Below are 14,327 nucleotides of genomic sequence, written 5' to 3'. Positions count from 1 at the left end.
TAGACGTTCAGGCTCAGGCTGCAGTCAAGCTCTGGGACCCTCCTACCTCTCCCTTATTTATCATATTTATTCATCTACTGATGACAAGCGCTATACAAGGGTTAGGTAGTGTTATTTAGGTGCCTAACTATGGACTTAGGAGCCTAACCATAGGCATCCATCTTTCCCATAGCCCAATAATTCTTACTTCCAAAAGGGCAACTGCCTATGTAAATGAGGGCAGAAATGAACCCATATTGTCCTTCTTGAGTTTTCCTCCAACCCACTCTGGTTTTCTTCTCTTCTTCAAATTTATAAAAGGACCTATCGGCGTCTCTCCTGTGCACTGGGCACCTATCCCAACAGAAAGGACTGTCCATGCCCAACTAAATGGCCATAGAGCCTTCCAGTCCTTAGCCAGCCAGTCTTCAAATGCCTGAGTGAAAACAATGGGTTTTGAGATATTCCTTAAAGTTTAAGGAGTCTGAGCTCTGGAAGACCATGAGACTGTTCAAATTGCAAAGTTGAAAACACCCCGCTAGCAGCTCTCTCATTTATATTGAGGGGTCTCCAACTCAAGTGTCAGCACTGATCTCAGCTATGGCAACAAGGTTTCATGTCCTTTCAGTCACAAATTAAACCTTAGCCAATCCCAGATGCAAATGGGGCAACCACCATCTTGGCTGGCACACTGTGGATTGAATCAGGGACCTCCGGAACTAAAAGCATGAGCTACACTTTGAGCTAAAGATACATGGATCTCTAGCTGGGGATGGTAACAAACGCACACTTTCTGCAGCTTTGGCACCAAGGGGGATCTGTGCACACTCAGCCACACACTCACTAGTGCGCTGTACCAGCACACAATTCAGATCTCACTTAATTTGTCTGCTATACAGGCCGAGGGGTGACTAGTATGTGAATAAGCACAGACAAAATATTTTAATGGTAATTTTTAATACCTGTACATTATTTTGTGAGTGCCAAAGTATAAAATCTTGTTGGGAGACTCCTCATCTATGAAAAGGTCTTATCACATCAATGGATCAAGAGCTCAGTGTACATAAAGTACATGGAAAGAATCAAGTTGAAATGGAATTAGCTAAAGTTTTTTGAAATTCCAAGGAAAACTTGTCTGAAGTAGGGTTTTGTTTTGTTTTTGTATAAAGGTTTGGAGGTGAGCTGTGAAAACTGAAAAGAGAACAGAATTAGTTAAAAGTGAAAGAATTGGTGTAAACAAGTAAAAAATGTTGACAATGAAGGAGAACTAGATTCTGAAAAGTTGGGTCAGCAAGGTATGTTAGTTTAGCACTTGCATGGGTTCCATTTACATGGCAGTTAGCCCAACCTTTCAATGACCTTAGCAGCTCTACGGGGAAATAATCTCAAACTTGAATGGTTTTTATATAGTTTCTTTTAAGTATCATTAGTCACAAACATAGATCCTTTCAATTCCATGTGTGCATGTCTTTTCTTTCCAGGTATTTGTCTTCACAGTTATCGTAATCAGTGTGAGGAGACTCTTTCTATTTAAATCTCAGTTGCCTTGTATGCCTCATCCATGGGTGCATATTATTGATGCTACACCCATACAGTGTTTCCTCCTCATCCCCTACGGCTACGGATGTTACAGAAACCAATCCATACTAACTCCAGTGAAGTCAGGGGAAACCCTCCCAGTTCAGATGAATGGAAATGAAATTACATGATAGCCCCTAAATTAGATCATAAAACTCTGGTGCTTCAAGGCAAATGACTGTGTTTAGTTACAGCCCTGTACCTTTCGCATTGATATAGTTCTGCATTTTATGACCATACTAAAGGTGGCAATAAGTCATAATTTATGACAGCCATTACACTGCTGAAGTTGTGGTATAGGACCCTTTGTCATTATTACCACCAATGGAACGGGCAGAGTAAAGCTTCAGAAATCTGTGTAGTAAACAATTTCATTAGTTGCACTCTCCTATTATGCACTATAAATCTATTCTCTAACTCTGCCAGAGATGAGTGACTTTTCCCCTCTGATTTTGACACACTGAGCTTTCATATTTATCAATAATTTAAAACAGGAATCCTCTGACACAGGGAAACAGAATGTCTGGTATGCATCAAATGAATTGGGCATGTTCACAGAAAGCCTCTTTGAAACTCCAGCCTTCCCAGTGACTCAGAGGCAACAGCATATAGCAAGAATGACTTGTGGATTAACCTCTGCCTCTCCATTAGGGCCCTGATTCGGCAAAGTTACATGCACATGACAATGTGACATCTCACATACTTAAACTTGGATGTCTGATCAGGTATCTTGCTGAATTGGGGTCTGAACAGCAACTGCCTGACCCAAAGCCAGTTAAGTCAATTTCCATTGACTTTAATGGGTTTGGATTAGCCCCAGAAAGTGTAAGCAAACCTGAGGAATTTTAACTAGAGTTCAGCTGCATTATTCTCTGCATCAGAGTTCTCAAAATGTGGTCACTTGACCGCTGGTCTGTGGAGAGCTGGCGGCTCACATGGTAACACGTCCTTATTTTCATCTGCTAACCTGAACTAAAAGTCGATTAAATACTTTCCTAATATTAATTTTCCATGTAAATGTCTGCGGCTGTTGTCCCAAGGATGATCTGAGATTATAAATGGGAGGAGAGTTGGTCTGAGACACAATCTGCATCTTAAAATGCGATCCACACAATAAGAAAGTCTGAGAATCCCTATTCTGCTCTAAAGTTTAATATGACACAAAACAGAATATTAGAGCTAAAAATTAGCTACAAATTCAATTTTATTACTATTTTCCATGAAATCAAGGTTGTTGTTCTCAGGGAAAACATGTTTCTAGCGTTCACACTGATTAAAGGGCTAATAGATGTCATATGCTGTTTTATAAGGTAACAAATTTGTTTTCCAAGAGGTGGCTAAACAGTTTACCCCAAAATGAGAAATGGATTATTACTGATGAAAACAATTAAAATTACTGAGTAAGCAAAGTTTTACTGTGGATACTGGGGTTGTAGTGCCTTGGATTACGGCTTCATATTGAGCACACCAACCCATTGCCATGTAAGTTAGGGTGAGATACACAAGGCATTTAGGCACCTAAGTCCAAAATTTAGATTTTCAAAATCCTCACTCAGCTTCTGCCTAACCCTATAGCTGCCTGTGACATTGCCCAGGGTACATTCTGGACTGATGGACAGCTGTGTCCCCTCAGCTCTCCAACATGGGGTGCCTTTTACGCCGCTTTGTGGTGAGAGCAACCGTTCCTGGTCTGGCACACACAGCCTCCAGCATGTAAATTACTTCCAGCTACACTGTGTGAGTGCTATAGCCAGCTACCTATGAATTACATTACGGAGCAACACTAGTGAGTGAATTCCCAGTCCCAGCCTTTCCCCCAGAAATGTGCACTTGTACTGCCCAGCACACTCCTGGAAAATACAACCTCATATAAAGTCCATCATTTTTATTGACATGAAAATTATATGCACAAACCTTGCTATCTCAAATGAAGTTCCCCAAACACTTTGATCCAAACATGCACTGGTTTAGATAAAACAATAAAATAAGGTTACTAACTACAGAAAGATAGATTTTAAGTGATTACAAGTAATGAGGAATAAAAGTCAGAATTGATTGCAAAGAAATAAAAGATAAAATGCAAACTAATACCTAACTTAACAAGCTAAGTGAATTCTTGCACCACATACTTTAGCAGTCTTACTGGTTGGAATGCTTTCAGCCACAACCCCTCCCCAGTTTTCTAATATTTGGTTGTTTGGAATTATGTGTTTGTTTTGTTTTTTTAAAACTCCAGTGTTCTTGAGAGGTGACACACACTTAAATCACATATCTGTGCCTTCACTCCATCTTATCAAGGATTGTCTTAGAAGTTCCTTATTTTAAATAGTCTTGGCGGGGGACAGGGAGAGCTGGGCTGGGAGGGTAGGTGGACAATTCCCTCCTTTCTGCTTCCTTCCTGAGGGCTGCAGAAGCATAGTTCAACTCTTGTGCACTTCTAACATCTGCAGAGGGATGTGCGTGTATGTAATTTTACAACTGTGGTGACCAAGTTAATGGCTCTCTTTTTGCATTGTCCTACCTGTTAAGGCTAACGGTCCAGAAATAGAGAGATCTTATGCAAATAATGCAATGTCTCAGTTTACATATTTAATGAATATATGTTCTCCCAATTGCATATTCTATCCTTTTATTTTGAACGAAAAAGTTGTCTTTACGTTCTGTCCTTGTTTCCTCGCCATCGTAACACTTCTTTTACATTCACAGGCATGTTAGAAAATCAGTAAAAATAAATATCACTGAGCATTAAGGTGTCTTTAATCCTAGTGAACCTGAAGCAGAAATGAAGCTGAAGTTAAACACTTGGGTTTTATATTTTAAAAAATATTATTTGCTGACATCCTGAGAGGATCTCGCCTGTCAAAACCTCCATCAGCCACTAAAAGAAGAGTGATGAGCCCAGACCCCCCAGTGAAGGTGGATGGAGAGGGAGAAAATCAGTATTGCCAGCTCCTAATACTCACAAATCATAAGTCAGGTCCCCAAACATCCTGAAACTGGCTTAACAATCATGATGTTTTTTTATAATAAGTGTGGGTTCTTATTATTTGCTTTTTGGTCTTTGAACCTCTAGGGTGTGCTCAAATCATGTTATCAAGCTTTTCTCCACAACCACGAGGGCTAGAAACTTTTTTTTTTAAAATAAAAGCTGAAATTCTCATACAAATTCATGATTCTAGCAGCTGGGACTTTAAAGAGAACACTGGATATTGTGAGCTTTGTCATAACATTGCAAGAACTGGCAACACTATCTCAGGCACAACACAGAAAATGCCATAGTGTCTCCACTGATAGATCTTGAGTCCACCCAGGCCTTAAGCAGCCATGGCCTTTAGACCCCTGGTTCCTCTAGGGGGTCTCTGCCTGTCTGCCTTTCTAGGGTCGAGGGGGCTGTTTCAGTCCTGCTTGCCCAGCTCCCTAAATCATAGGGCTGACTCCAGACTCTGCTCTGCTATTGGTGCTGGCTGTTCCCAGCAGGTGCATCTGCTGTCACCGTCCTTGCTGCTCCCTCTATGACAGCCCCGCCTCTAGTGCATGTGCGTGCACACACACACACGCAGGGGAAGATTTGCACAGCACAGTTTGTTATTCAATATGTCTGAGTGTTTTCAATGACAACAGCTTTGTTTGTTTTTTTACATGTGTGTATCTTTACAATTTGTTTTCTGTACAGGAAGGTCACTTGGATGTGGGGCTTTTGGAAAAGTGGTCCAAGCAGCTGCTTCTGGAATTAAAAAATCACCCACGTGCAGACTAGTTGCTGTGAAAATGCTGAAAGGTATTCTGTTGCAGGGCTGTGCTGGAACATACACTGCACTAGTTTCCCCACTCCCCTGCCTTGTTCGGTGTGTCATTCAAAAGCAACAGTGTGTGATGTTACCCCAAACTGTTTTATTTTGAAACACCACAAAGGCTGTATCTCACATTTCCGCTTAGATCAGATTTTCCAGCTAAGTGGGAAGCCCTTAAAATGAAAAATGAGGTTCTTAGTGAAAGCACTGATGAAACATCATATGCTATGGACCAGGGTTGCAGAAGCACTCAGAACCTGGTTGCTGCTGCTTCTGAAACATTTAAAAATCTGGCTCCACTAGTACAAGCACTGGGAAAAATAGAATGGGAAGAGTGGTTAAATGGTTTGGGGGCTACAGTGTATCCTGAGAATACAGCCTGGAGCACACTTCATAGTTTCATAGAGTTTCAGGCCAGAAGGGACTATCATATCATCTAGTCTGACCTCCTGAATAACACAGGCTATTACATTTCGCCCAGCTACCCCTATATTAATCCCCAATTACGTAGACTCATAGACTTTAAGGTCAGAAGGGATCATCATGATCATTCTAGTCTGAACTCCTGTACATTGCAACCTCACCCACCCACTCCTGTAATAGACCCCTAACATCTGGCTGAGTTACTGCAGTCCTCAAATCATGATGTAAAGACTTCAAGTGACAGAGAAAAGTGTGTTTGACTAAAACATATGTTCCTTTCTGGAAGACATCAGGAGATGGAGAATCTATCACTTCTTTTCGTAGTTTGTTCCAATGGTTAATCACCTGCACTGTTAAAAATTGTGCCTTATTTCTCATTTTAATTCAGCTTACAGCCATTGCTTTTGATTATGTCTTTCTCCGCTACATTTTCAAGCTCTTTAGCAATTAGTTTTTGCTTCCTGTGAAGGTGCTTACATGCTAATCAATTCACCTCCCAATCTTCTTTTTGAGGAGATAAACAGACAGAGCTCTTTAAACCTCTCACTGTCAGACATTTTCTCCAGCCCTTAAATTATTTTTGTGGCTCTTTTCTGCACCCTCTTCACTTTTTCAGTGTTATTTAAAAAATGTGGACACCAGGACTGTACGCATAGAGGGAAAATTACCTCCTTATTCCTACTGCCCTGTGTATACGTCTGAGGATTGCATTAGTCCTTTTTGCTACAACATTGCACTGGGCTACACGTTGAGTTATTTGTCTATTATGACCCTTAAATCCTTTTCAGAATCACAGTTTTCCGGGATACAATCTCCCATTGTGTAGATCTGGCCTGCATTCCTTGTTCCTAGATGCAAAACTTGGCATTTGCCTGTATTAAAACATGTTTTGTTTGAATGGGCCCACTTTACTAAGTGATCTAGGACACTCTGTATGAGTGCCCTGCCCGTCTCAGTATTTATCATTGTGATTTTACTTTTACTTTCAGATCATTGATGAAAACGTTGAATAACATTGGGCCAAGTACCAGATCCCCGCAGAACTCCACTAGAAATGCCCCAATTCAATAATGATTCCTCACTAGAAACTACTTCTTGAGATCCATTAGCCAGTTCTTAATCCATTTAGCGTGTGCCATTTTGATACTATACAGTGCTCATTTTGTAATGAGAATGTCATGCATCACTGAGTCAAGGATCTTAGTAAGGGGTGGTGCATTGCTATTGTGCTTCCAGGAGCATCCTGGAGGAAGGAATTGTGGGTCAGGGTAATACAATTCCCTTCCTGTTCCCAATGGCTCCATAGGTATGGTAACTCTCTGCTGGCCTACACCAGCAATGAAGTACTGCCCAGCCAGCCCCATGCCAACTCAGCAGTTCTGATCAGGGTGTTGGAAGGGTGGCTGGAGCCAAGGTTTTGCCCACTCTGCTCCTACTTGTGGTGGTGGTGGAGAGTAAGCAGCTATGCAAAGTCTCTTATCCCTGTGCACCTGGTCCCAAAAGGTGGTTAGCCTCTGTCAGCCAGCTGAGAATCTAACCCTTAGTAACAGAACAGATTGGCCAGCATGTGAATGTATGTGCTTGAAGGTCTAAGAACAGTCAGCTGGATAATCCATGGATTTCAGTATGACACTGGGATTTTTGTGAAATACTGATTTTCAGCTCCATAAAGACAGTCGGGGATTCAGGAGATGGTATCTGTAGCCTGCCTGCCTGTGTCTGTCTGTCTGTCTGTCTGGGCCTCCTCACTGTACTATCTGAGCAACTCACACTCATAGATATTATCCTTGACACCCCTGTGATGGAGGGCTGCACTATCCCTGTTATACAGAGAGAGTTCCTGAGGCACAAGGTAAAGTCAATGATTTGCCCAAGGTGGCAGAGGAAGTCTGTTTCCGTGCCAGGTGGTGACCCCACGTCCCTTGAGTCTCAGTCTACTAGACCATCCCTCCTACCCCTACATGGCACCAAAGCTGAGCCAGCACACTATCGAATAGAGCACTGGAAGGAAGTTAGCAGTGACTAATTCTTTCATCGGTCTCACTGCAATTAAAAGGTTGCTAGGCAGAGAGAGAGAGAGAAAAGGGGAACACAAATACATAGAAGTGTGGCCACTGATGACAATTATTTCATGTGTAAAGCCTTGACAATCAGCAGGCAGTGGCATAGCTCGCAAAATAAAACAGTCTTTATACAGTGGCATTATTTTGTGTTCACAGAAGGAGCCACAGCAAGTGAATACAAAGCGCTGATAACTGAGCTGAAAATCCTGATACACGTTGGGCATCATCTTAATATTGTGAACCTCCTAGGAGCTTGCACGAAAAATGGTGGTAAAAGAATTTGTGCTGTGCTAAATGTGGATTGAGATATTCTCTGGATAATTATCTTTTGACTGTGTTGGTTTCATAATGTCATCCCAGGGGCCAGCTGTTGGCTAGTTAGGTCAGTTTCACATAGATGAACTCTGTCTCTCCTTGGCTAAACAAGGAGTAGAGAAACAGAGATGCCTCTTTGGATTTACCCAAATAATTGCTGGGGCTTTCCTCCTTCTCCCCTGCTTTGGCCTTAGTATTTAAAGCCTTGAATATAGGACCATCCTAACCAAGAGACCACTTGTTGCCCTAAACCCTGCTGCAGCAGTTGAGATCAGCAGAACTGGAAGTGCTGACTAGATTAAGTATCATCTAGGAAGGACAAGAGGCAGGGGTTCTTCAGAAATAGCCAGTGACTCTGAATTCTCATTCTTGAGATATACTCTGATAAAGCTCTTCCCAAGAGGCTGTTAAGGAGCCAGGGGTATGTCTACACTGCAATTAAAAACCGTGGCTGGTTTGTGCCAGCTGACTTGGGTTCAGGGGCTTGGGCTAATGGACTGTTTAACTGTGGTATAGATGTTTGAGCTTGGACTGCAGCCTGGGCTCTAGGGCCCTGTGGGGTGGGAGGGTCCCAGAGCTTGGGCTGCAGCATGAAATGTCTGCACTGGAGTTAAACACCTCCTTAGCCTGAACCACACGGTATCTAACTGCAGTGTAGACATAGTGTAAGCAGTCAGTAGGTAAGAGATAATTCCTTCTGGATACATCACCATATATTGTTTTAGGAGAGAAGTGCTGGGATTGCAAAATTCTAATGAGAACCCGAACTTTTCCAGTAATTGGGGTGTCCTCCACAGCCAGGGTTTTGTGTTGGCTCATCCCTAATTTCCAGAACCATTATTATTTTGTGAAAGTCTCAGGAGTCCTTCAGGCAAAGATTCTTCTACATTAAAATGTATTGTTAACTGTTGTGATGGGAGCTAGTGCTAGCTGGGTGCAGAAGAGATTTCGCTGTTCCTCAGGACTCGTTTTCTTAGATCTTATTTTCCGCCACTAAAAATGTTCTTGACTTCCACTCAGGGCCTCTGATGGTGATTGTTGAATACTGCAAATACGGAAACTTATCAAACTATCTGAAAAGTAAAAGGAATTTTTTCTTCAACAAGGTAAAGAAGCAAACACCACTTGTTTCCGTGTGCATCCTCCTTCTCTGCTGACAACATCGTTCTTGCTGAGTGATGGGTGGGTTTAGAGCTTTGGTTTATGGAACGGAAGCACAGGAAAAGCAGCGTGCCCCCCTGATCCCAGTGCTGTGAGGAACATGCAAGAGATGAGGCTAGGAAAGCTTTCTAAGGTTTAAAACTACTTTTCTTAATGCATGAAGGATAGGATCATCGAGAAGAAAAGATTGTGGACCCCTTGTGCTTCCACACAACACATTCTGCAGTGGAATCTGCTAGTGTCACTAGGTTTAGTGTATTCTTTATTTGCCACCACCTTGGGGCCCCAATTGTGCCAACAATTGTGTTGGTGGACGCTTAGTTACACAAGTAGTCCAATGCCAGCCAGTCTTGGGACTGTGCTTGCCAATGTGAGCATCACGCCCATCGATGGAACAGGAAGATTTCAGCCACAGATCACAGCTGAGACCATTTCATTGGCTGAACTGAGGCAAAAAGCCTGATTTCAGTTCTTCCGACTCCTGTAACTTTGATACAGTATCTCTTGCTCCCTCTGTTTGTTTAAAGGATGCATCGTTGCAAGTAGAACAGATGAAAGAGAAAAAAGATATTGAGCTGGTAGAAGGTAAAAACCAGAGGTTGGCTAGTGTCACCAGCAGTGAGAGCTTAGCAAGCTCCGGATTTCAGGAAGATAAAAGTCTGAGTGATGTGGAGGAGGATGATGAGGGTAGGTGTTCATTCCTTCCTGCTCCTACACGGTCTGTGATATTTTTACATGTTCTGCAGCTCTGAAATTTTTTTTCTCATTTATCACCCTAATAAACATCCCTGGGAGATGCTCACAGGGTCGTGTCCAGAAGCTTGAAGATTTAAAAAAAAAGATTTACTAAATCTGACAGGAAAATGTGTGACTGTTTCTTCTTGACTACTACTCTTTATCTTTGAGGAAAACAATGAAGCAACAGGGTATAAAGCAAATACTATTTTTGCTGGTGGTGCCAGTGGTTTGATGTCCATGCACTACTCTATTAAGAGTGAACTTACTGGAATAACAGCAGCAGTTAGGAAAAAAACATCTTACTAACTTAATATGTGTTAAATTTTTTCCAGAGTCTGATGACTTTTACAAACGGCCCCTTACTATGGAAGATCTGATTTCTTACAGTTTTCAGGTGGCTAGAGGCATGGAGTTCTTGTCCTCCAGAAAGGTCAGTTTTACCCTTTTGGATATTCCTCTCCAGAAGAATCAGACTCAGAAGAGGTGAAATGATGTCTATGTTTTAGTGACACCTTTCCTTGGTAGAACTCCCAAAGGAAGGGCAGCTTCCTTCTTGATGTTCTAAATATAAGCATATGTTTTTTCAAGTCTTCTTTTTCAAGTCTTCCTGATAAACACAGGATTAAAGTAGAAGGCTGTGGGTGAAGCTGATTCATTCAGAGAAATTTTTTTTCTTCAAGATATATTAACCATGGAGTTCAAAACACTAATGCCTTCCTTGGTGATGTTAAACAGATGAAAAGCTTGTGACTTTTTGGTTTAGAAAAATGTTTGTTTGTGAAGAACTGCTCATTGTTTACAGTAACTTCATATAGACTTTAGTCAACTTCCTTAAGAAAATACAAATTTGATCTTTCGAATAATAATTTTTTAAAAGGAAAACGGAAAGATTCAGGAAATTTGTGGGTAGGGTTAAGGAAATGCAGTTTGATTGTGCAACTGTTTCATTATAGTGTATTCATCGCGATCTGGCAGCCAGAAATGTCCTTTTATCTGAGAACAATGTAGTGAAGATCTGTGATTTCGGCCTTGCAAGAGATATTTATAAGAATCCAGATTATGTGAGAAAAGGAGATGTAAGTCAACATTCTGTTTGTTTGTCCAAGTTGTTCATAGTGTATCATTTTAAACTGTTCACTAAAATGGTATGTAAATGTTTACATTCCCTGCACTTAAAAGAGTCCGAAACCTATCGTCGATTTTATGTGAAGATGAGCAATCCAGATGTGTTGTATATACAGTGACCATTTGCATCCTCAAAAACAATGTTCGGAAACGCTAACAATTTCACAGTTCTGGTCTTTTAATAGTTTACATGTTGGTATTTGTTTCTTGGCTAGCCAGTTAAAGGGAGCTGCTTTCTTGAAAGCAATCATTTATGCCAAAAGGAGTCTGTGTCCCTCAGCGTACATACACAGGGCCAAATTCTGTTCTTAGTGACATTGGGGTAGATCTAGAATAACTGCACCTGAAGTTGATGGAGTTGTGCCAGGAGTAAGTTTGGCCACCCACCTGTAAAATCAAGCTGAGCTAGCATGAGTCCATCTCTCTGGGCTGGTCGGCTTGCTCCCAGTTGCAGCGTAGACATCCCCAGCATGGCCCCGATCATACAGTCAAAACTATGCAGGCAAACAATGCCTGTGCACACTGAAGTGAATGAAGCTTGGTGTGGGTGCTGGCATCCACCCACATGGCTCTCATGGCAGAATCAAGACCTATTTTACCTACCTCCCAGGTGTTAACTAATATTTCTAAGTTGCTCTAAAGACCTAGAGTACTAAATAGGCACCAAGAATTATTATTTGAATAACTGAAAATGTCTCCCTATTAAGATATAATAGGCTTCTCAGTTTCAATTTTTTTACATTACATGGAGTAAATGGAAAATTCATTTCATTTTTAAATAGAAAAAAAATTACCCTGCAAACAGAGAAAAAAATGTTCCAGTCGATCGAGTGCTCGTTGTATTCTTGGTGTCTGTAAACCAATACAATCAAATCTTGCTCCAGTGTTAACTATTTACATGGCTACATTTTTTTTACGTCACCTGTGGTTGAATTTTGTATCCAATGAAAATAATAATCTGGCTTGTCCGTTTTGTTACAGGCACGACTACCCCTCAAGTGGATGGCTCCAGAATCCATATTTGATAAGATCTACAATACGAAAAGTGATGTGTGGTCTTATGGGGTATTGCTGTGGGAAATATTTTCCTTGGGTAGGTTTAATGTATATTATGGAAATTAGAGACTCAACAGTTAGGGTCTAATCAAAAGCCTTTTTATATCAGTGAGATAAAACCAGCTGACTTCAATTGACTTTGGCTTAGGCCTTCAGTGAAGAAATACATAATTTGATCATAGGGACATATGCTCTAGATTGTGTGTGTAGCTGTATGTTCAACTTCGAGGAGAACCACACAAGACCAGCGAAGAGCCACAGGAGACCAATGTGTCTGCAAAAGGAGCTCTTAAGCTATCTAAAAACCAAAAGGGACAGACACAGGAAATGGAAGGAGGGGCATGTCACTAAGGAAATAGCACGAGCATGTGCAAATATCTGGAGGATGAAGAGGTAATCACTAGCAGCCACCATGGATTTACCCAGAACAAATCATGCCAAACCATCTTTGACAGGGTAATTGATTTGGTGGATAGGGGGAATGTGGTGGACATAATATACCTGGACTTTAGCAAGGCTTTTGACACAATCCCTCATGACTTTCTCGTAAGTATGCTGGAGAAATGTGGGCTCCATAGAACTACCATTAAATGGATACATAATTGGTTAAACAACTGCAAACAGAGTAACTATTAATGGAATTATGTCAGATTGGAAGGAGGTTTCAAGGGGGTTCCACAGGGATCTGTTCTGGGTCCAGTGTTATTTAACATCTTTATTTATGATCTGGATGTAGGAATAGAGTGCATACGGTCAAATTTGCAGATGACATAAAGCTTGCAAAAACTTTGAGGCTATAGCTAAAGTTCAAAGGGATCATGATAAATTGGAGGACTGGGCTATAGACAACAAAATGAAATTCAACAAAGACAAATGTAAGGTGCTACTCTTAGGGAAGAAAAACCAAATGCAGAATGGGGGAAAACTGGCATGGAAGCAGCACTGTAGAGAAGTATCTGGGAGTTGTGGTGAATCACAACTTCAACATGAGTCATCAATGCAATATTGTTGCAAAAAAAAAAAAAAAAAAAAGAGCAAATGCAATTTTGGTTATATTAACAGAAGCATAGAATGCATGTCATGGGAGATTATAGTACCACTCTACTTGGTGCTAGTTAGGCCTCATTTGGAGTACTGTGTCCAATTTTGGTCACCAATGTATAGAAAGGATGTAGAGAAACTGGAAAGGATCCAGAGGTGAGCCACAAAGATGAGCAAAGGGATCACAGAATGCAAGCCATATGAGCAAAGGCTGAAGGAACTGGGTATGCTTAGTTTGGAAAAGAGGAGATTAAGGGAGGACAGGATAGTGGTCTTCAAATACTTGAAAGGCGGCTATAAAAAAATGGAAAAAAGTTGTTTTCTCTTGCCACAGAGGGCAGGACAAGAGGCAATGGGTTCAAACTACAGTACAGCAGATTTAGATTAAATCTCAGTGTAGCACAGCATCCCTGCACCATCCCTCTCTTTGGTGTCCCTCTGGACCACAAAGGACTCAGAGACCCTCAAGCTTGCAGTCACCAGTGGCTTATTTACAACATGCACAAGAATCTCCCACCACCATACAGGGCCATGACTGGGCCAAGGCCAGCCATTGCTGGGGATGCTCAGGGTCCAGGGAGATAGGCAACAACACAAAAACACCACACCACACCTCTACTCTCTGACTCCTTTACTCTCTGGCCTCTAAAATCCTCTGGGGCCTGTCTTAGAAACCTTGCTGGGCCAGCAGGACAGCTGCAGCTCATGGCCTAATCAAACCCCAGGGAGGCTGCTCAGCCTGTGCCTATGTACAGCTGCCTCCCCTCAGGCAATCAAGCCACAGCCCAGCTACCCACTCTACTGCCCCTGAGCTAGCTAAACTAGTGTGGCAGGGGGCTGACCAGGGGTTCACCCCTCAGCATCCTGTCACACACCTCCCCCCTCATAAAACCTTTAGGTTTCTTCTTCCCCTCCTTCCTCACCGGAGGGGGGGTCCCCAACAGGGGAATTCTTCCCCTTCCTTCGGGTGGCCCTTGGGCTCCATCATTTGGGGTTCCCTCTCCCCCCATCCACACTGGGTTGCGGGCAGTGCCCCCCATAGGTCTGCCGCCACCCA

The 14,327-nt window shown here is 42.0% G+C and overlaps 1 protein-coding gene across 2 annotated transcripts in view; it reads left to right on the top strand.

Moving 5' to 3' along the window:
* The window catches only part of FLT1 (fms related receptor tyrosine kinase 1), a 132,419-nt gene that overhangs the window by 104,443 nt on the left and 13,649 nt on the right, over positions 1-14,327 (top strand). The window contains exons 18-24 of one of the 2 annotated variants that reach the window (XM_067562924.1): positions 5,231-5,335; positions 7,991-8,104; positions 9,170-9,255; positions 9,838-9,997; positions 10,381-10,478; positions 11,002-11,124; positions 12,155-12,266. In XM_067562924.1, coding sequence (XP_067419025.1) covers positions 5,231-5,335; positions 7,991-8,104; positions 9,170-9,255; positions 9,838-9,997; positions 10,381-10,478; positions 11,002-11,124; positions 12,155-12,266 — 798 coding nt within the window. Of the gene's footprint in view, positions 1-5,230; positions 5,336-6,760; positions 6,824-7,990; positions 8,105-9,169; positions 9,256-9,837; positions 9,998-10,380; positions 10,479-11,001; positions 11,125-12,154; positions 12,267-14,327 lie in introns of those variants that run through there. The other variant, XM_067562925.1, reaches the window with a different exon arrangement.

The sequence above is a fragment of the Emydura macquarii genome, unplaced genomic scaffold (genome assembly GCF_026122565.2).
Source record: "Emydura macquarii macquarii isolate MOO-44397 ecotype Brisbane River unplaced genomic scaffold, CSIRO-AGI_Emac_v2 contig_2473, whole genome shotgun sequence".
NCBI classification, from domain to species: Eukaryota; Metazoa; Chordata; order Testudines; family Chelidae; genus Emydura; species Emydura macquarii.
Note: the sequence above shows the minus strand (reverse complement) of the source record. Positions and strands in the feature narration are given on the sequence as shown.